Genomic DNA, 22,767 nt, shown 5'->3' on the forward strand with positions numbered 1-22,767 from the left:
CCTAAGAAAGGAGAAAACAGATGATTTGACCACTTCTGGTTCTAACAGGCTACAATGCTAAAACTAGGAATAAAGGGTCTGATGAACCTGTCTCCCTCCATTGCTACTTTTATGCATCCAGATTATTACTTTGGTTTAAGGAGCAAAAAAGGAAGTAACACATTTGCTACCAGAGAGTAAATGGAGAAGGCCAAGTTTTGTATCACGAGACCTCTAGTGGGAGCTGGGAAGAAAGTAATAAAAGTGTGTACAGCTTTGCATTTTGTAAGCTTTCATAACAGCTTTCTAAAAACCAGCAGGTCTCAGACAACATGTGAAGACAACACCAACAACAAAAACACCTAAAATTTTCAGTTATATTTGGATGTGCATGAAGTTAAACACGTGTATAAGAAAGGCCCTGCTGCTCACAGCAGCCTCTTAGGACCATTTTTAAAATATCTGGTAGGAATAATCATACATGGACTGAAAACTTAGGCAGGATATTTCAATTTAGGATAAAACAGCTGTTTCCAGACTAATATGAGCTTCATAGTATACAGAAAATTACAAATAATGTAATTTATGTCATTATTTGTATTTAAGGTCATGAATGCCATTTGGGGATGCAGAGACCTGGTTGGGCCTTCAAGATGTCACTATTAAAACCTGATTTAGAAAAATCTATGAGAATATTAGATGGATATATTTTTCAGTAAGTTCATGCCCTTAGTTCCAATGAATAAAGCTAAAGTCTTAATACATTTTGTTTTTACCAACATAGGGGAAACACTCCATGAGATGGATGCTTTCTTTTCTGAGAATTGTTTCCTGTTACATTTTTGCATTTGCTGCTCTCTTAGGGCCAGTTTCAACATAAGTCATTGGTAGAGAAGTAGTGCTCCTGTTGGGATTCCTTTAAATGGGTCCAGATGGTACTCTCAGTCAATAAGTGATATTACCAGCTTTCAAAAAGAAAGATTTTATTCTCCTTCTTTTCTTTCCTGTTATAAGCCACTAACCCTTTTAGTAACTCATCTGAATTTCCACAAACTTCATTTTTTTACTCCTCAAAATATCACCCATTGTGGTAATCATCAATAATAAGGTATAAACAGAAAATATTCCTGATGTCAGATGACTTGGTTACCAAGGAAACTCCAAGTTTCTATAAGGAGTAACATTTACCATCATCTTTTAATTAGAAGCAGCAATTTGCTTAATAATAGAACAGCTAAATCCACTGGAGTGAATTTGTATCCCAGAAGATTTAGATCTCTTTCAGTAAGTTGAATAGGTCCATCTTTACGTCCTGCAAGAAGCTGGCCTTAACAAATTTGGAAAGTCACAGGGCTTTTTGTTTTTGTTTTTGTTTTAATTATAACTGAGAAAAAAATATAGGAAAGAAAAGAAATGACGGAGAAACCAAAGTCTCTAAATGGTTATGAGTGGGTAATATGCTATGTACATTATTACACAATTCATATTTTCTAAAATATCTCTATAAAGTTATTTATGCAAATGGAGGCAAATTTAAAGAATGCTTTAATAAATTATGCTACTCCATCCCTAGATTGATCTAAATATAAAATAAAAATGCCTGATATGTTTAACTTTTATTCATTTTTCTAAGCTAGAATCCTCATCCACAAGTCAATTGATGACTATAATTGGAATATTTAATTCAAGAAGAAACTTATAATCCTAGATTTCCATGTTTCTTACAGGATTGATTAGTACTGCAGGGGTGGTGAGAGCTACTGAGATAAATCTAGGCTAAATCTAGTACTAAAGAATAACATAAACATTTATTCAGTGAAAAGCTTTACTTTAGAATTAACAGAAGAGATAACATTTTTTGAAACCAACTGAAATCAAAGCAGAACAAACCCTTCTTCTTGAAGAAATGAGAACTGCCTATCAGCAATTATAAAAACAATAACACTGACCTTGAATCAACCTTAAAGGTCTTTGTATACAATTATATTATCAGCTTTATGAATTTTCAGTTGCTATCTCAGCCACAAATTCAATAAATGCAGAGTTGGTCAGTAATAGGAAGATGGCTTCTTTAACAGCTTTCACTGAAAGAGGCATTTGAGAAAGTACACATTACACTAGATTTTTCCATGTTAAAAATGACAGCATTTTCAAATACTGCTTAGCACACCTTAGATGAAGACTGAAAGCCATCTCAGGTAAATAATAAAAATTCAAAATCAAGTTCAGTCAAAACTAGAAATGATTTAAATAAATTATATCTGCAATTTAAATAGACTATATCTGCATCAGTCAATTGAAAGGTTTTTATACCAGGAAATTTTTAAAATTAAATATTGGGATTCAAAGTAAATTCTTGAAATTTTTTTCTCATCTTCAGTATATAATTTCACTTCCTCTTTTGTATCTTAAATATAACAGCTAGCAACAGCAGAGAAACCCAATGAAAAAAGTCCTTGTGTGTGGTTACTGTAATTAACAGATTCAATATCTATTACCGCCAGTCAGGTATCATAGCAACCCTGTATTGCTGAAAACTGCTAGAAAAATCTTCAAAACCAGCAAGACTCTGCTTTAGGGAAATCTTCAACAACACAGGGGACATTACAGACTGTCAACATATGTGGGTGTTGCTATGGGCACAGCCACAAAGAACCCTGCCATCTATACAAAAAGGTACACACACAGAGAAGATGGGAGGACACAGAAGATAAATTGATAAGAGAATCAAAAAGAAGAAATAATTGCACTGGCAATATACAATAGGCACACAATTTTGAGTCCATGTTTTACACTAATTCTTTTCTATTGTAGCTGGAGAATACAAATTCAACTTAACTGTAATTGTGACTAAACATGAACCGGGGGTGGAAATAATATCTTAAAACTCTGCACTTGCACCATTTTATCACGTCTTAATTTGAAACTCAAAGTGAATTACATTTAAAATAATATTTAAACTTCCACTTATAAACCCTTGATAGTCGTTTATAAATCTACAGAAGAGAAAAGAACAGGTTACCATGAACAAGAACCCAATATTGATTTTTCGGCGGTGCAGTAAGGCATCTCCATTCTATTTGGCTGCTGTCAAAGCCACTCTTTAACAGCTGGAGTCAAATTGCACTATTTACAGCAAGAGCCCTTGTCAAGTGGACCATAAGTAGCCTAACAATACACTATTCAAATGGCACTTTGCCACACAAATTGCTGACTTGATGAATAACCTATGTCAATGACTAAGGCTAATATAAAAGTTTCATTTTTATGAGAGGTTTTACATTCACACATTAAGTAAGCTTTCTTTGAAGAACTATCAGGCTATATATTTCAGGCCTTTGGACGCTGAAAATAATTAAAATCTGTTTAAATATATCAAGGGAACTTGACAACATTAACATGGATCTGGTGTTAACTACATTTGTCACACGAGTCAGAACAGTGCCCTTCTGTTCCTGGCAGTCCCCACCGGCATGTGCGGTGCAATGCCAGACTCAGACCAGCCGTGCACCATGAAATAGAAGCATTCTCCTTTTGTGCCTCTGATTTACATGGCCAACAAATATTTAGATACAAGCAAGACTTTGAAGTCCTGTGAGGAAATTCAGGGTTGCTTCTGTGTGCGAGGCGGACAGCTGGAGTCATTTAATGGTACAGTTCCTACTTTTCATAGTGACTCTGAGACCTCCCGAACTAGTTTTAGAACAAAGCTGTGACATGCTTTTCAGAGTTTTCCTCAACACTGAGGGAACTTTGTATCAAAAGTGCTTAAACTCATGCCACAAAGTAAGAAAGGGGATATCCTTCATAAAGAAGCTACAAAAAATCACTTATTACAGAAATTTTTTAACAGTACTTAAAATTACTGTATAAAATGCTTACAAGAAATGGTTATACTTTGTCAAAAACTTGCATGTGTTCAAAAAGCAAATTGCCTTCTACATTTGTCTGCTATTGTATATTTCTCTGTATTTCTAGGACAGGTGATATCATTTAGGCACTACGTTTTAAGTTGGGATTCACTAAATCAAAATATTAAAAAAAAATCTTAATTCAGTGTTTACAGAGAGAAATTCCTATATTTTCATGATGGGCTTGGATGTCTAATAATAAAAATCTATTTTCTTTTAAAATTACATAAAATCGATGCAAAATATTGTCTACATTAGAAAAAAATAGGCATATGCTGTTTGTTACATTAAAAACAATACCAAAAATTAACTACTAATCAAAAATGTGAAAATTATCATTCTATATTGATGATTTATCCCTATATAACACAAGTGTTTTCAAATAAATATTATTTGTTTTTTAATAATAATTCAATTTTGATAATAAAATAGATAGTTTAATGAAAACTGAGTTATCTGCAACATGCAATATTGCCACAATGAATTATTATTTCATATTGATACACATAAATTTGCAGGTGAAATTTTCAAATTCCACAATTAAGAAACTACTCTAGTTCGATTTCGGTTATGTTTTTGTTTCACAAAATGTAAAAGAACTAATGTTCCATTCTAATAAAGTAATATGTAGTAGTGGGGTCCAGTTTTCTATTGGTGGCCTACCAGTACACCAGCTGTGTTTTACAAGAGGTAGCAGGATAAAGCTCTAATAAGATTTTTCAGCAAATGGCACCAAATAGGCATCACTCTAAGGTCAACTAAAGGTTAAAAAAATGCAAACATATTTCTAGAAAGCTCAACTGGAGTGTAAATAAATGTAAATGCATTATTTACAATCAATTTTATATATTTAGATAATGATGCATGTATAAGTGCATTATTTAAAGAAAATTTCATTTTAAAAAATCTCCCTTGGATTAGGAAGTATAATATGCATATTTGTTTTCTACAAAGGGCAGATTTTCAAACATATGAATTTCATGAATGCCTTCAGGGAACAGACTTGCTACAAGGTCTCTTGGATTACATTCCTCATAATGCAGAAGAAGCTGGGATAAGTTGCTTTATTAAAAATTTAGATATCTAGGGAGAGGGTAGGTATTGGCTATTTTGCCAATTCCTCCAAGTACCTCATGATTTCCAAATCTAGAGAGGACTGACTAGATCAGATATTGACAAATAATGACCAGCAAGTGTCAAATGTGGTCCACTGCCTGTTTTTGTAAATAAAGTTTTATCAAAACACAACCACACTCATTTGTTTAAGAATTGTCTATGGTGGCTGCTGTGTTCCAACAGCAGAGTTGAATAGTTACAACAGAAAATATATGGCCTGCAAAGCCTAAAATATTTACCATCAGGTCCTTTACAAAAAACTTTGCTTATCCCTGGTCTAATTCAACATTTGTCCGAAATAAATAAAATGCAAACCACATGTGTAATCTTCAACTGTCTAGTAGCCATATTGAAAAACATAAAAAGAAACAGGTGAATTGATTTTAATGATATATTTTACTTAAGCCTATATATCCAAAATATCATTTTAACATGTGGTGCTAGCCAAATTTCAAGTGCTCAATATCCACGTATAGTTAATAGCTGCCATATTAAACCATGCAACTCTAAATAAGCAACCAGGGGGAGCTGTTGAGGACCCGTTCTACAGAAAATCAGCTTGTTTTTCTAAAAGGCATTTCCAGGACATTACAATGGGTCTAAATTTTGGCAGTTAAAATAATCCTGTTTATTTTTTTATTCATTTTACAGACAAGAAAAAGTGCAGAAAAAGAATTTAAAACCAACCAACACAGACAAATAGACAAAAAAGACCTTCTCTTGTTCAAATCTGATGAGGTAAAGAGTTCTGCCATGTACAGATGATTTTGGTAAGTTTGTTTATTTTCTACTTTGAAGCTAAATTCCTCCCACAGCAATTTAAACAGTTTCTATCTTGTTTTATTCTCAGTAGAATCTGAGAAAAGCAGTTCCCCATCACTAATATGATATTGTATTCCTTTAAATCCTTTAAGACTCTGGCCGTCTCCTACCCCAAAGATTTTTCTTTGTTTAGCTGCACAAATTCAACTCCTCTAGCCTTTCAAATTGGACCCATTTTTAAAATGTTTTATTGTATTTGTTGTTCTCTTTAAAACCTTTTCCTAAATCTATATGCACTCTTCAAATGCAAGAAGGAAAAGTGAATATAGCATCCTATAAAATGCCAAATATTGCCAAATACAAAGAGCTCACCACACAGATATTACAAGCTATTCTTCGTTTACAAAGTTCATGCTACCATTTGAAAATATTTCACTTGTGTCTCACTGAAGTCCATACCAAAAAATTCTGAAACACAGAGTAACCCCACATAATTCTAAATTTCACAGGCTTATTGGCCTTCATTTTTCCCAGCTCTGAAATGAGTGTGATTCAATTCCTCTTCTTTAAATCTGACTTTTTTTTATATGAAAACTAATGAAGCATTGTACTATATTAACAAAAAGGAGAATGGAGAATTTATAAGCATTTGTGAAATTTTATGCTTATCAAATTTGTAAATAAAAGATTAAGATAAAATTATCTGAATGGCTTAAATCTAAGAGGATGAGATGAAGATATGCAGTACCTAACTGGAGAAGATATAAATTAGGAGAAGCACAAATAAAAATAGCTCTACTTTACAGTAAGGTCAATAATAAGAGAAGTATAGTATATAGAACAAAGGAAGTGATAGTCCTGTCTAACTCAATTCTCCAGCTCTGTAGAGAGTAAAAATTGGAAACTGTAGTCATTTAAGGTAAAGGGCAGCAGCTAGGAAATAAAGCTGGAATCAGCCTAAGAGTAGGAAAACTAGAGCCTGGCATTTTATTGCTTCCTAGAGTCAAGAAAGAAACAAAATTATATAAGGAAGATGAAATCTATATATAGTATTATCACTACCTAAAGGGTAGCTCTGAGGTCCTCCAACAAACTGAAAGAAATAGCAATCAGCTTACCTTCTGGGAATTAAACTAGTAAAACAGGCACTTGATGAAGGAGATTTGCTCCTGCAGACCACAGGCATAAGACATGCATGAGTCAAGAGACATATCCAAGTTCTCATCTACTATTTTAGCATACAATTTCCACTGTAAGATACACATTCTATTGTGAAAGAAAAGCAACGAAACCACATTGAGATGGGAATGCTTGGCAGTCAGCTGGACTCACTCACTGGGCTTTATTTTCCTCAACCTTAAAATACGTCATAGAAGTGTGATTCAGTCTTTAGGAGACTGAGACCCTATCACTTTCAACTTCAGTTGTGAATGTTCAGAATTTCCTCATATTCATATAATTGTCCTTATAAAACATGACTTCTTGAGAATTCCCTGGCAGTCCAGGGGTTAGGACTCTGAGCTTCCACTGCAGGGGGCACAGATTGGGATCGAAGGTCCCACATGTCACATGGCCTGGCCAAAAAAAATAACCCATGACTTCTTTCAAGTTAAGAACATGAAAAACAGATTTGGAAAAAATCTAAAAACAATTAGACTAAATGAGAAAAGGAAAGGGAAAAAAAAAGCTGTAGCATAATCACTGGTTTTAACATCTGCAAGAGAAAGCATTGAACAAAAGTAGGTGGCCTAAATGGAGTTCTAAAGAGAGAAATCCAAAATTTAGAAATTTTTCAACATATATCAGCCTTGACCAAGGGAGACAGTACTCTGATAGGCTGAAAGCAAGGACTGTATTAGCCTCTCAGAGCTCAATGAATGAACACCCTGGGGCTCTGACTCCATGCTCATCAAGGAACCTGTTAAAATTCCACCTCCCCATTCTCCCCTCTGCCCTGTAGCTTTGCTACTGTGAGACTGTGCTGAACAATGAACTGCAATCATGTTTATCACTGTGAATTACAGAAGTGTCATTCTAGTTTACATATTCATTTCTTGGGTGTTTGGTTAGCGTGGCTCAGTTCTCAAAAGATTGACACACTCTGGGCTCAAGGATAAAATCTAAATCTAGTCTTTAAACCTAAAAAGCTGAGGCTCATATGCTGGATTCCCCCTCCTCCACCCTTGCAGCTTTGAGGCACAGCTTAGCAGCCAATCAGCCTTTCTTAAAAATGACACATCCTTTTGCCTCTAACTACATACATACACATGAGATAAAATAAAGTCTTATTTAAAGTCCTTATTAATGTTATTTTAAGTCTTCATAATATCATTAAAATAATGGAAAATGTTAACAACATAGAAATAAAAATCACCTAAATTTGACTTAGAAACCCCACCTCTGGAAACATATCCTATTAAATAATACTAAATACTAAAAAAACTTTAGGTTCATAGATGTGTTAGTCCTAACCTAAAGCATAAAAAACAATTCATGTAGTAAACCATAGGAAAATAAGTTATATCAGTATAGCATGTACATAGCATACAGCATGATGCAGCCGCTAAAAAGAAATAGATACTATTATGAAAATACGTTTACATTAAAAAATACTACATGATATATATGCATATAAATGCCAGAGTTGCAACATGAGGAGGGGATAACTTGGAGGTGTAGATGACAAAAAGATGGAAGAATCCCTTAGAGAAATCAGATGAAATTGCTATGTTATGTTTAAAGCTGAAAAATAATCAAACTCATGCAAATTTCTGTGATGCTGGGTAACGTGGTTTATGAAAATGAATGCAAACTCCCTCACTTTGTATTAACTGAGGCTTGGAATCCTAAAGAACTAGTGATTCTAGAGATGCTGAGTATACCAAAAGAACTGTCCAAACAATGATTCAGTTTTTCTGATGCTTTTTGGTTTATTTGTAATATGCATTTTAAAAAGAAGTCAAATACCCAAGCGAAAAAAAAAAAGGATCCAGGCCACAGAATATAATTCCGCACCCCCCCCCCCGCCTTTTCATTGAAAACCATCTAGAATTCAAGAATTAATATAAAACTGGCTCAATTTTTATAAGGCAGGACCCATCTTATCAAAAAAGAATGCTATACTCATTCAAAAATAATAATCACTCAAAAAGTTATCCTGATTCACTTGGTAGGTACGTCTGATAGACGTGATCATCTCTGAGTTCTTATCTTTGTGCTGATATTTAATGGCCATATATTTATGAAAGTATATTACTTCTTACTCAGGGTTGATAATGTTCTTTGTGAGCAGCAGCTTGAACTTACCTTACATGAAGACTCCACCTGCAGACCAGGGCAAGGTATTGGCCCGAATTGGTTGGAGCTGAAGGACCTCTGTTCTACAATTTTGTGCTTATGTGTCTCTGAGGCAACTGGAAATACAGATTCAGGCTTTAGAAGCTGTGAATCATCACAACAATTAAGAATAATCCTTGCTCTTTCTCCCGTTTCATGTCTTTCCAAAGTGCCTGGAAAAAAAGATTAGAAGTAAAAATTTGTGCAAAATATTTACCCCCAAAGAATGAAAAGAAGAAACCGTTTTTAAAACAAAACCACAATTCTTTAAGTTATCAATGCTTACTATCTCCTTGCAACCAAAAAACAGCCTGGAGCTTTCTCTAAATTATTCAAATCATCGTTTTACAAAGGCTGAAATTATAGACTTGAAAATCTCATCTTCCCCTTTGTGCTTTTTCATCCACTGAAATCAACAGGGCATTCAATAGTCGTTAACAGTAAAATCTCTTACTTATTATACAGTATGCAAGTGATCAATAACAAACAACTATGGAATATTTTAGTGCTGTCCCCTAGTGTTCCAACTCACAAACAACAGAGAATCCACAGCTTGGGTTCCCAACCTTAAAATGTTTCTATTGGTAATGTAGCCTTTAAGTGAATAGGGGAAATAAGAACAGAGATGCCCAAATGCCCTCAGCTTCAGGAATGCAGGTTGCTCTAGGGTTTTGTTGCAGGTGGTAGTATTGCTGATATTGTCGCTGTTATATATTTTGGCTTTTATTTCTTATGTTATTAGAAGAGAAAAAAATTATTTTACCCTCTTCTTTGCCACTCTTGCAGTTTCAGAATTTCAAGGTACTGACAAGTTCAATTTTAAGTTAAAAGGAACAAGTATAAAATGGAGCAAAAGTATCAGAAAACAATTTACAGAGAGTGAATTTTTATAAAATACGTCATAACACTCAATGAAATATCAATAAATATCAATTAAACATGACCACTGTCTCATATCAGTTATGAGTTCATTTGTATTATTCATGCTGAATTAAATACTCTATATCCTACTAAGTAAAGCAGCTAAGGAAAATTAACCTGACATAGAATCTAAACACAGAATTTTATTTCTTATTATTCCTTTCCTGCCAATGAAAAATGTAGTTGTACTATTTGCTAAGAAGGAAAAAGATTATTCTCACTGATAGTATTAATAAAAAATCAATTTAAAGTAATTACAAGGAAAAAAAGATGGCTGCAAAGTAGAGGGACGTGGAATGCATCCTTCTCCACAGATGCATTGGTAATGCACTGAAGGACACAATAATTCCCATAGAGAACCAGCTGAACACCAGCAGATGACCTCGGACACCAGAAAGGACCGCAAGGAGCCCGACATAACCGGTAGGGAGGCATCTACGATGGCTCAAAGAGGGTGAAACTGCGGAGCTGTGGCAGACGGGAGGGAGTGAGAAACATATGGAGGGTTCGCACTGCAGCTCAGCGTTCCCGGACTGAGACGTCGTTTAACAGCTGAACAGAGGGTTTGGGAGTGGGAGCATGGGAACCGGAGAGCTGGTTCAGGGTGAGGAAAATTGTTGGCAGTAAGGTGACGGACCGAGAGGACAGGAGAGAAGAGGTCCGCGGAGAGGAGTGCCTGCCCCTGAGAGCTGCCCGGCCATGATGGCGGCTGGAGGCTGCAGGCTCATGGGCGGGGGGGAGGAGCCGCGGCCATAGCCTCTCTCTCTCCTTCAGCGCCTCTGCAACAGGCAGTGGAGAGATGCCCTGTGGGCCACCTAAGGCGCTCAGGGATAACAAGTACCCTCAGGCACTCGGGCGGGGCTAGATTAAAACCCCTTGGAACACCAGCAGCAGGGAGGCTGCTGAGAAGAAGAAAAAAAAAAAAAAAAAACCCCGAGAGAGGCCCAACTCTGAGACTTTGTGTTTACACCTGAGCCACCAGTGTCCCTCTGCAACAGGCACCTCCAAGCCCGACTGAAACAACAGTGTGCCACTGCTCACTCACTCGCAGGGAAAGGATCCACTATTGTACCCTCTCCCTCCCCACACACCAACGCTTACAGACGAACAATAAAGGAAGCACTGCTGGTCACAGAATAATGCAAAAAAACCCAAGGAGAGCAGAAGGACACTTACAGCTGAGATTCTAAGGAAACAGAAATATTAGTATCAATCCTATTGAACGGGTCCATTCTGGGAGCAGTTCAGGATTTTTTTTTTCTTTTTCCTTTATTAATTACAATCTTAGTACTAAGGGATCTACAAGTTTTATAACAATTTTTTTAATGCTATTTTTTATTCTATTTTTATTTTTTTGCCTTTTTATATACTTCTACTTCTAGCTAAGTTTTTGGTAGCACGGACAATATATTTCTCATACTTTCCTTTCATCCCTATCTTTTATACATTTCTATTCTTTTCTTTTTACTTGCATATTTCCAATCACACTATGCTCTTCTGTTCCCCTTTCTTCCATCCATTCTTAGTCTATTTTATCTTAACATACTTATAAGCAACACTATCGATCTGCTCAGGCTCCTTGCTTTATTCTCCAGATGACGCACCACCTTGGTATTTAATATTAGGTTTTTGTCTTTATCTTAGTTCTTAGTACAATTGTGTAATTTCATACTGAGAATTTCCATTCTGTTGGGTGGTACTCTAGCTCTTTTCTATATTTGATTCTAGCTTACAAAATCTCCCTGGATTAGTGTTTGTATGTGTAAGGTGTTATTTGTTTGTTAGTTTGCTTTTGCTTTTGTCTCTGATTTGTTCTGTTTCAGTTGTCAATTTCTGTTGGGTTTCTCTTTGAATATCTGATAGCATACTGGAGTTCTGTCAGGTCTTTCCAGAGCCTTATGTCCTAATGGATTCAGTAATTGTGTGTCTTATACATGTATGTGTTTCCTAGATTTAGTATTTGTTTAACCCAACACTTGGACATTAGTCTGAGGCTTGGACAGTCTTCTATAAACACCTCTATCGCCAGGACAAGCAACCCCAAAAGTTTGGACAACCATAAGGAAACAAAGAAACACCATGCAGGCAAAGGAGCAGGAAAAAAACCCACAAGACCAAATAAATGAGGAGGAAATAGGAAAAATGCCTGAAAAAGAATTCAGAGTAATGATAGTAAAAATGATACAAAATCTCGATAACAAAATAAAGTACAAGAAACAGTTCATAAGAACTCAGAAAAACAAACAGCAATGGATAACAAAATAACTGCAATTAAAAATACTCTAGATGCTTATAACCAGCAGAATGACTGAGGCAGAAGAACGAATAAGTGAGTTGGAAGATAGAATGGGGGAAATAAATGCCACAGAGCAGGAAAAAGAAAAAAGAATAAAAAGAATAGAAGACAGTCTCAGAGACCTCAGTGATAACCTTAAGTGTACCAACATTCGAATTATAGGCATCCCAGAAGAAGAAGAAAACAAGAAACGGTCTGAGAAAATCTTTGAAGAGGTTATAGTGGAAAACTTCCCCAACATGGGAAAAGAAATAATTAACCAAGTCCAAGAAGCACAGAGAGTCCCATACAGAATAAACCCAAGGAGAAATACACCGAGGCACATATTAATCAAACTAACGACAATTAAACACAAAGAAAAAATATTACAAGCAGCAAGAGAAAAGCAACAAATAACATAGAAGGGAAAACGCATAAGGATAACAGCTGACCTTTCTACAGAAACTCTGCAGGCCAGAAGGGAATGACAGGATATACTGAAAGTCCTGAAAGAGAGAAACCTACAGCCAAGGATACTTTACCCAGCAAGAATCTCATTCAGATTTGACAGAGAAATCAAAAGCTTTCCAGACAAGCAAAAGTTAAGAGAATTCAGCACCACCAAACCAGCCTTACAACAAGTGCTAAAGGAACTTCTCTAAGTAAGACACACAAAAAAAGGAAAACACCTACAAATACAAACCCAAAACAATTAAGAAAATAGTAATAGGAAGACACATGTCAGTAATCACCTTAAATGTAAATGGATTAAATGCTCCAACCAAAAGACACAGACTGGCTGAATGGATACAAAAACAAGACCCTTCTATATGCTGCCTACAAGAAACCCACTTCAGACCAAGGGATACATATAGACCGAAAGTAAAGGGATGAAAAAGCTAATCCATGCAAATGGAAGTCAAAAGAAAGCTGGAGTGGCAACACTCATATCAGACAAATTAGACTTGAAAGTAAAGACTATTAAAAGAGACAAGGAAGGACACTACATAATGATCAAGGGATCCATTCAAGAAGAACATATCACAATGGTAAATATCTATGCCCCCAACATAGGAGCACCTCAATACATTAGGGAAATGCTAACAGCTATAAAAGGGGACATCGACAGTAACACAATAAGAGTGGGAGACTTGAACACCCCACTTACATCAATGGACAGATTATCCAAACAGAAAACAAATAAAGACACACAAGCTTTAAATGACACATTAGACCATCTCGACTTAATTGATATTTATAGGACATTCCATCCAAAAATGACAGAATACACCTTCTTCTCAAGTGCACACGGAACATTTTCCAGGATAGATCACATCTTCGGTCACAAATCAAACCTCGGCAAATTCAAGAAAATTGAAATCATATCAAGCATCTTCTCAGACCACAACACCATGAGACTAGATATCAATTACAGGAAAAAAACTGCAAAAAATACAAACACATGGAGTCTAAACAATACGCTATTAAACAACCAAGAAATCACTAAAGAAATCAAAGAGGAAATCAAAAAATATCTAGAAACAAATGACAACGAAAACACAATAACCCAAAACCTATGGGATGCAGCAAAAGCAGTTCTAAGAGGGAAGTTTATAGCAATACAGTCCTACCTTAAGAAACAAGAAAATTATCGAATAAACAACCTAAACTTACACATAAAACAATTAGAGAAAGAAGAACAAAGAAACCCCAAAGTGAGCAGAAGGAAAGAAATCATAAAGATCAGATCAGAAATAAATGAAAAAGAAAGGAAGGAAGCAATAGCAGAAATTAATAAAACTAAAAGCTGGTTCTTTGAGAAGATTAACAAAATTGATAAACCATTAGCCAGACTCAACAAGAAAAAAAGAGAGAAGATGCAAATCAACAGAATTAGAAATGAAAAAGGAGAAGTAACAATGGACACCTCAGAAATACAAAAGAACCTGAGAAACTACTACAAGCAACTATATGCCAATAAATTGGATAACCTGGAAGAAATGGATACATTCTTAGAAAAATACAATCTTCCAAGACTGAACCAGGAAGAAATAGAGACCATGAACAGACCAATCACAAGTATGGAAATTGAGGCAGTGATTAAAAATCTCCCAACACACAAAAGCCCAGGGCAAGATGGATTCACAGGCGAATTCTATCAAACATTTTGAGAAGAGCTAACACCTATCCTTCTCAAACTCTTCCAAAATATTGCAGAAGGCGGAACACTCCCAAACTCATTCTACGAAGCCACCATCACCCTGATACCAAAACCAGGCAAAGGTGTTACAAAAAAAGAAAATTACAGACCAATATCACTGATGAATATAGATGCAAAAATCCTCAACAAAATACTAGCTAACAGAATCCAACAGCACATTAAAAAAATCATACACCATGACCAAGTGGGGTTTATCCCTGGGATGCAAGGATTCTTCAATATGTGCAAATCAATCATTGTGATACATCATATCAACAAATTGAAGGATAAAAACCATATGATCATCTTAATAGATGCAGAAAAAGCTTTTGACAAAATTCAACATCCATTTATTATAAAAGCTCTGCAGAAAATGGGCATAGAAGGAAATTACCTCAACATAATAAAAGCCATATATGAGAAACCAAAAGCCAACATCATTCTAAATGGTGAAAAGCTGAAAGAATTCCCTCTAAGAACAGGAACAAGACAAAGGTGTCCACTCTCACCATGATTATTCAACATAGTTTTGGAAGTTTTAGCCACAGCAATCAGAAGAGGAAAAGAAATAAAAGGAATCCAAATTGGAATAGAAGAAGTAAAATTGTCACTCTTTGCTGATGACATGATATTATATATAGAAAACCCTAAAGACTCTACCAGAAAACTGCTAGCACTCATTGATGAGTTTAGTAAAGTAGCAGGATACAAAATTAATGCACAGAAATCTCTTGCATTCCTATACACTAACAATGGAAGAGCAGAAAGAGAAATTAAGGAAACTCTCCCATTCACCATTGCAACCAAAAGAATAAAATACCTAGGAATAAACCTGCCTAAGGAAGCAAAATATTCGTATGCAGGAAACTTCAAGACATTGATGAAAGAAATCAAAGACGACACAAACAGATGGAGGGACATACCATGTTCCTGGATTGGAAGAATCAACATTGTGAAAATGACTGTCCTACCCAAAGCAATTTGTAGGTTCAATGCAATCCCTATCAAATTACCAACAGCTTTTTTCACAGAACTAGAGCAAGAAATCTTAAGATTTGTATGGAAACGCAAAAGACCTTGAATAGCCAAAGCAATCTTGAGAAGGAAAAATGGAGTTGGTGGAATCAGTCTTCCTGACTTCAAACTATACTACAAGGCCATAGTGATCAAGACAGTATGGTACTGGCACAAAAATAGAAAGGAAGATCAATGGAATAGAATAGAGAACTCAGAAGTAAGCCCAAACACATATGGGCACCTTATCTTTGACAAAGGAGGCACGAATATACAATGGAAAAAAGACAGCCTCTTCAATAAGTGGTGCTGGGGAAATTGGACAGCAACATGTAAAAGAATGAAATTAGAACACTTCCTAACACCATACACAAAAATAAATTCAAAATGGATGAAAGACCTACATGTAAGGCCAGACACTATAAAACTCCTAGAGGGAAACATAGGCAGAACACTCTATGACAGACATGAAAGCAAGATCCTTTTTGACCCACCTCCTAGAATAATGGAAATAAAATCAAGAATAAACAAATGAGACCTCATGAAACTTAAAAGCTTTTGCACAGCAAAAGAAACCATAAACAAAACTAGAAGGCAACCCTCAGAATGGGAAAATATAAGTGTCTATGAAACAACAGACAAAGGATTAACCTCCAAAATGTACAAGCAGCTCATGCAGCTTAATACCAAAAAAGCAAATAGCCCAATCCACAAATGGGCAGAAGACCTAAATAGACATTTCTCCAAAGAAGACATCCAGATGGCCAACAAACACATGAAAAGATGCTCAATATCACTCATCATCAGAGAAATGCAAGTCAAAGCCACAATGAGGTATCACCTCACACCAATCAGAATGGCCATCATCCCAAAATCTGGAAACAACAAATGTTGGAGAGGGTGTGGAGAAAAGGGAACTCTCCTGCACTGTTGGTGGGAATGTAAGTTGGTACAGCCACTATGGAAAGCAATTTGGAGGTTCCTTAAAAAACTGCAAATAGAACTTCCATATGATCCAGTAATCCCACTCCTGGGCATATACCCAAAGAAAACCATAATCCCAAAAGAAACATGTACCATAATGTTTATTGCAGCACTATTTACAATAGCCAGGACATGGAAGCAACCTCAATGCCCATCAACAAATGAATGGAAGAAGAAGATGTGGCATATATATACAATGGAATATTACTCAGCCATAAAAAGGGATGAGATGGAGCTATATGTCATGAGGTGGATAGACCTAGAGTCTGTCATACAGAGTGAAGTAAGTCAGAAAGAGAAAGACAAATATTGTATGCTAACTCACATATACGGACTCTAAAAATGGTACTGATGAACTCAGTGACAAGAATAAGGACGCAGATGCAGAGAACGGACTGGAGAACTCGAGGTTTGGGAGGGGGCGGGGGGTGAAGGGGAAGATGAGATGAAGCGAGAGAGCAGCACAGACATATATATACTACCAACTGTAAAATAGATAGCCAGTGGGAAGTTGTTGTATAACAAAGGGAGTTCAACTCGAGGATGGAAGAATTCTTAGAGGACTGGGACGGGGAGGATGAGGGGGACTCAAGGGAGGGTGGGGGGGTAGTCGAGGGAGGGAGGGAATACGGGGATATGTGTATAAAAACAAATGATTGAACTTGGTGTACCCCCCCAAAAATAATAAATACATTAAAAAAATTTAAGAAAATAAAGTAATTACAAGAAGGAAATAGAAATAATGCTTCTTTAGCCCTATGTCTTAGATAGATTTGAAGATTATGACTATTCAGTCCTTACTCATTTCCCCTTCTCTCCTCCGTATCTTTCCTTTTCAGCAATAACCTACCTTTAGTTGGTGCTTTGGAGTCTGAATCACTAATAGCTACTATGCTAAAATATAGGGCAGAAATTTAGTTCCTGGTCTCTTAACAGTGATATCTTTTCAGTATAACATTTCTACGTTCATAAATTAACATCTTTAACATATAAATCTTATAAATGTTACTTCTTTAAGCTTTCCTTTTCCATCAAGGTTGATACTTCAACAAGTAAAGCAGGCAGCAACATCAAGAAAATTCTTTCTCTTAAGGATGACAATAGGAGTTTCTCGAACCAAAGGTAACAGTTATTACTACAGTTATTTCCACTTCCTGAAAATAACTGTATTCCAGAACTTGTAGCTGGGACATCTAAAATTCACTGTCTTCGCGAGGAGTCTCTTTGAACATGGCGTCACCATGGATATTTTCTTCTTATAGGTTTTCTGTGGCTACTCAAACTGAATAACACAGAGTAAACAAGAATGACTCAAGTTTAATCCCCCTGGAGCTACTTAAAAGCTAATGGTAGCACAGAGATGCAAGAAACATCTGAAAACTAATTTGTTATAATAGTTAAAGTAACACACAAGTTTTTCCCACTCCAAACTAAAAACCTCCCATTCTCACAAATATTGAACATTTGTTTTTGTAAGCAATAATTTCTATCTTGACTAATAAATACTGGAAATAATTAGATTATTTTGTTTCAAAGAACTAGTTGAAGCCCAAATGTGATAAGGGGAGTGGTTACAGTGAATCAATGTCTTTAAAAGTTACGATAGACAAATAAGTAAATTGCATTTTTTCTCCAAATGGCTGCAAAAATTCATTTGCTTAATTATAACGACATTCTTCAAGGCATATCTACTCTGTTTTTTTGTTTTTTATTGAAGTATGTTGATGTACAATATTATATGTTACAGGTATACAATACAGTGATTCACAATTTTTAAAGATTATACTTGATTTACAGTTATTAAAAAATATTGACTATAATCCCAGGGTTGTACAATATATACTTTTAGTTTATTTTATACCTAATAGTTTGTATCTCTTAATCCCCTACTCCTATATTGCCTTTTCCTCCTTACCTCTCCCCACTGGTAACCACTAGTTCACACTCTATATCTATGAGTTTGCTTCTTTTTTGCTATATTCACTAGTTCGCTGTATTTTTTAGATTCCACACATGAGATATCATACAGTATTTGTATTTCTCTGTCTGACTTATTTCACTTAGCATAATACCCTCCAGCTTCATCTATATTGTTGCAAGTGGCAAAATTTCATTCTTTTTTTATGGCTGAATAGTATTCCATTGTATGTATATACCACGTCTTTATCCATTCATCTGTTGATGGACACTTAGGTTGCTTCCATGCATCGGCAGTTGTAAATAATGCTGCTATAGACACTAAGGAGCATGTGTCTTTTCAAATTAGTGTTTTTGTTTTTCTCAGATATACACCCAGGAGTGGAATTGTTGGGTCATATGGTAGTTCTATTTTTTATTTTTTGAGAAACCTCCATACAGTTTTCTACAGTGGCTGAACCAATTTACATTCCCACCAACAGTGTATGAGGGTTCCCTTTCCTCCACATTCTCGCCAACATTTGTTATTTGTGTTCTTTCTGATGATAGGCATTCTGACAGGTATGAGGTGATATCTCACTATGGTTTTGATTTGCATTTCCCTGATGATTAGTGATGTTGAACATCTTTTCATGTGCATGGCCATCTGTATGTCCTCTTTGGAAAAATGTCTATTCAGCTCTTCTGCCCATTTTTTAATCCAGTTTTTTCTTTTTTATGTTGAGTTGTATGAGCTGTTTATATATGTTGGATGTTAACCCCTTTTCAGTCATGTTATTTGGAAATATTTTCTCCTATTCAATAGGTTGTCTTTTTGTTGTGTTGATGGTTTCCTTTGCTGTAAAAACTTTTAAGTTTAATTAGGTTGTATTTGTTTATTTTTTATTTTATTTCCCTTGCTTTAGGAGACAGATCCAAAAAATATATTGCTATGATTTATGTCAAAGAGTCCTAGCCACAGCAATCAGAGAAGAAAAAGAAATGAAAGGAATCCTAATGGGAAAGGAAGAAGTAAAACTGTCACTATTTACAGATGACATGATACTATATATACAAAATCCTAAAGATGCCACCAGAAAACTACTAAAGCTCATCAATGAATTTGGTAAAGTTGTAGGATACAAAATTAATATACAGAAATTTTTCATTTTTATACACTAACAGTGAACTATCAGAAAGAGAAATTAAGGAAACAATCACATTTATCATCACGTCAAATAGACTAAGATACCTAGGAATAAACCTACATAAAGCGGTAAAAGACCTGTACTCAGAAAACTATAAGACACTGATGAAAGAAACTGAAGATGACACGAACAGATGAAAAGATATACCTTATTCTTGGATTGGAGGAATATTGTTAAAATGACCATACTCCCCAAGGCAATCTATAGATTCAATGCAATCCCTATCAAAATACCAATGGCATTTTTCACAGACCTAGAACAAATAATTTTAAAATTTGTATAGAAACACAAAAGACCCAAAAATGCCAAAAAAATCTTGAGAAAGAACAGAGCTGGGGGAAACATGCCACCCAACTTCAGACTATACTACAAAGCTACAGTCATCAAAAGAGTATGGTACTGGCATAAAAACAGACACCTAGATCAATGGAACAGAACAGAGAACCCAGAAATATACCCAGGCATTTATAGTCAATTAATCTATGACAAAGGAGGCAAGAATATACAATGGAGAAAAAACAGTCTCTTAAATAAGGAGTGCTGGGAGAACTGGACGGCTACCTATAAAAGAATGAAATTGGAACATTCTCTAACACCATATACAAAAAAGTACTTAAAATGGATTAAAGACCTAAATGTAACCCCAGAAACCATAAATTTCATTTTGAAAATAATAAGCTGATTTTCTAATAAGTTCAGGACAACAGCTTTTGTCAAAACCCTGACAGTAGATAGATAGGGATTCCCGTGTATGCCAGTTATCAATTTATTGTCTCTTAATTCCAAATTCATCCTTTACCGCCTGCTCTGAAAATGGATATGGGCTTTTTAAATATTTTTCCTTTAACAGCTGGTGCAATGTTAACCTTTGTGAATAAAAGGTGCCAGAAGGATCTAGTAGAAGAAAGGGTCTTTCTTCTCTGATCTGGTGTGCTATATAGCAGCAATGTGGGTGGCTTCTTCCCCAGCACCAGGCTTCTGCAGTGCAAGTCAGCTAGGAGCACTGAGCAGACAGCAGTTTCCCTTGGCACACTCTCTGGATGGTTTTGTTACAGAGTGCTTCCAGAGTGCCTCCAGTAAGGCATCTCCCTGTGAACTGCTTTCCCTAGTCCCCTAGAGGGCATATTTCTGTCAAGTTACACCACATCACAGAGGCTCCACTACCATCCAGTGACCACAGCTGTAACCTCTCCAGCAAGATCAGGATCTTTGCCCTGGGGGTGGGGAGGGCTCTTCCTTGGGCAGCTATATCAACTCTAGGGTAATGGCTGCTCCTTAAATCTACTACTCCTATATTGTTTAGAGTTTTCTTTAGATCTTATTAAAGATTTTATTAAAGATCTGTCCCTCCCACTGAAATTCTTTATGGTGGTTTCTAATTTTTTATGTTAAATGATCTCTGTTCAAACTACTATGTCATTTCTCTCTCCTGATTAGATCCAGATTAATATATTTTTAAGCTCTTTACTGAGATATAATTGCTTTACACTATTGTACCAGCTTTTGAGGTATACCAAAGTGAACCAGATGTATTTATACATATATCCCCATATACCCACCCTCCCGCGACTCCCTCCCACCCTCCCTGTCCTGGCCCTCTAAGGCATCACCCACCATGGAGTTGATCTCCATTTGTTATACAGCAACTTCCCACTAGCAATCTATTTTACAGGTGGTACTGTATATATGTCTATGCTACTCTCTCACTTTGTCCCAGCTTCCCCTTTGCCCCCCGCCCCCTCAACCCCATGTCCTCCAGTCCATTCTCTGCATCTGCATCCTTATTCTTGCCCTGTCACTGGGCTCATCAGTACCATTTTTTTTTTTTTTTTTTTAGATTCTGTATATATATGAGTTAGCATACAGTATTTGTTTTTCTCTTTCTGGCTTACTTCACTCTGTATGACAGACTCTAGGTCTATCCACCTCATTACATATAGCTCCGTTTCATTCCTTTTTATGGCTGAGTAATATTCCATTGTGTGTATGTATATGTGTGCATATATATATATATATATATATATATATATATATATATATATGCCACATCTTCTTTATCCATTCATCTGTTGATGGGCATTTAGGTTGCTTCCATGTCCTGGCTATTGTAAATAGTGCTGCAATAAACATATGGTACATGTTTCTTTTGGGATTATGGTTTTCTTTGGGTATATGCCCAGGAGTGGGATTACTGGATCATATGGTAGTTCTATTTGCAGTTTTTTAAGGAACCTCCAAACTGTTTTCCACACTGGCTGTACCAACTTACATTCCCACCAACAGTGCAGGAGAGTTCCCTTTTCTCCACACCCTCTCCAACATTTATTGATTCTAGATTTTTTGATGATGGCCATTCTGACCGGTGTGAAGTGATACCTCACTGTGGCTTTGACCTGCATTTCTCTAATAATTAGTGATGTTGAGCATCTTTTCATGTGTTTGTTGGCCATCTGGATGTCTTCTTTGGAGAAATGTCTATTTAGGTCTTCCGCCCATTTGTGGATTGGGTTATTTGCTTTTTTGATATTAAGCTGCATAAGCTGCTTGTATATTTTGGAGATTAATCCTTTGTCCATTGCTTCGTTGGCAAATATTTTCTCCCATTCTGAGAGTTGTCTTCTAGTCTCGTTTATGGTTTCTTTCACTGTGCAAAAGCTTATAAGTTTCATTAGGTCCCATTTGTTTATTCTTGGTTTTATTTCCTTTATTCTAGGAGATGGGTCAAAAAGGATCCTGCTTTGATGTATGTCATAGAGTGTTCTAGTTATGTTTTCCTCTAGGAGTTTTATAGTGTCTGGCCTTACATGTAGGTCTTTCATCCATTTTGAGTTTATTTTTGAGTATAGGGTTAGGAAGTGTTCTAATTTCATTCTTTTACATGTTGCTGTCCAATTTTCCCAGCACCACTTACTGAAGAGGCTGTCTTTTTTCCATTGTATATTCTTGCCTCCTTTGTCAAAGATAAGGTGCCCATGTGTGCTTGGCTTACCTCTGAGTTCTCTATTCTATTCCATTGATCTTCCTTTCTATTTTTGTGCCAATACGATACTGTCTTGATCACTGTGGCCTTGCAGTATAGTTTGAAGTCAGGAAGCCTAATTCCACCAACTCCATCTTTCCTTCTCAAGATTGCTTTGGCTATTCGGGGTCTTTTGTGTTTCCATA

General features: G+C 35.9%; 1 protein-coding gene across 1 annotated transcript in view; it reads right to left on the reverse strand.

Moving 5' to 3' along the window:
• Positions 1 to 22,767, reverse strand: part of WDR72 (WD repeat domain 72) — a 203,053-nt gene that overhangs the window by 123,001 nt on the left and 57,285 nt on the right. Inside the window, exon 13 of the mRNA XM_057719816.1 lies at positions 9,075 to 9,277. Within this exon, the coding sequence (XP_057575799.1) occupies positions 9,075 to 9,277 (203 nt within the window). The remainder of the gene's footprint in view (positions 1 to 9,074; positions 9,278 to 22,767) is intronic.

The sequence above is a fragment of the Hippopotamus amphibius genome, chromosome 2 (genome assembly GCF_030028045.1).
Source record: "Hippopotamus amphibius kiboko isolate mHipAmp2 chromosome 2, mHipAmp2.hap2, whole genome shotgun sequence".
NCBI lineage: Eukaryota > Metazoa > Chordata > Mammalia > Artiodactyla > Hippopotamidae > Hippopotamus > Hippopotamus amphibius.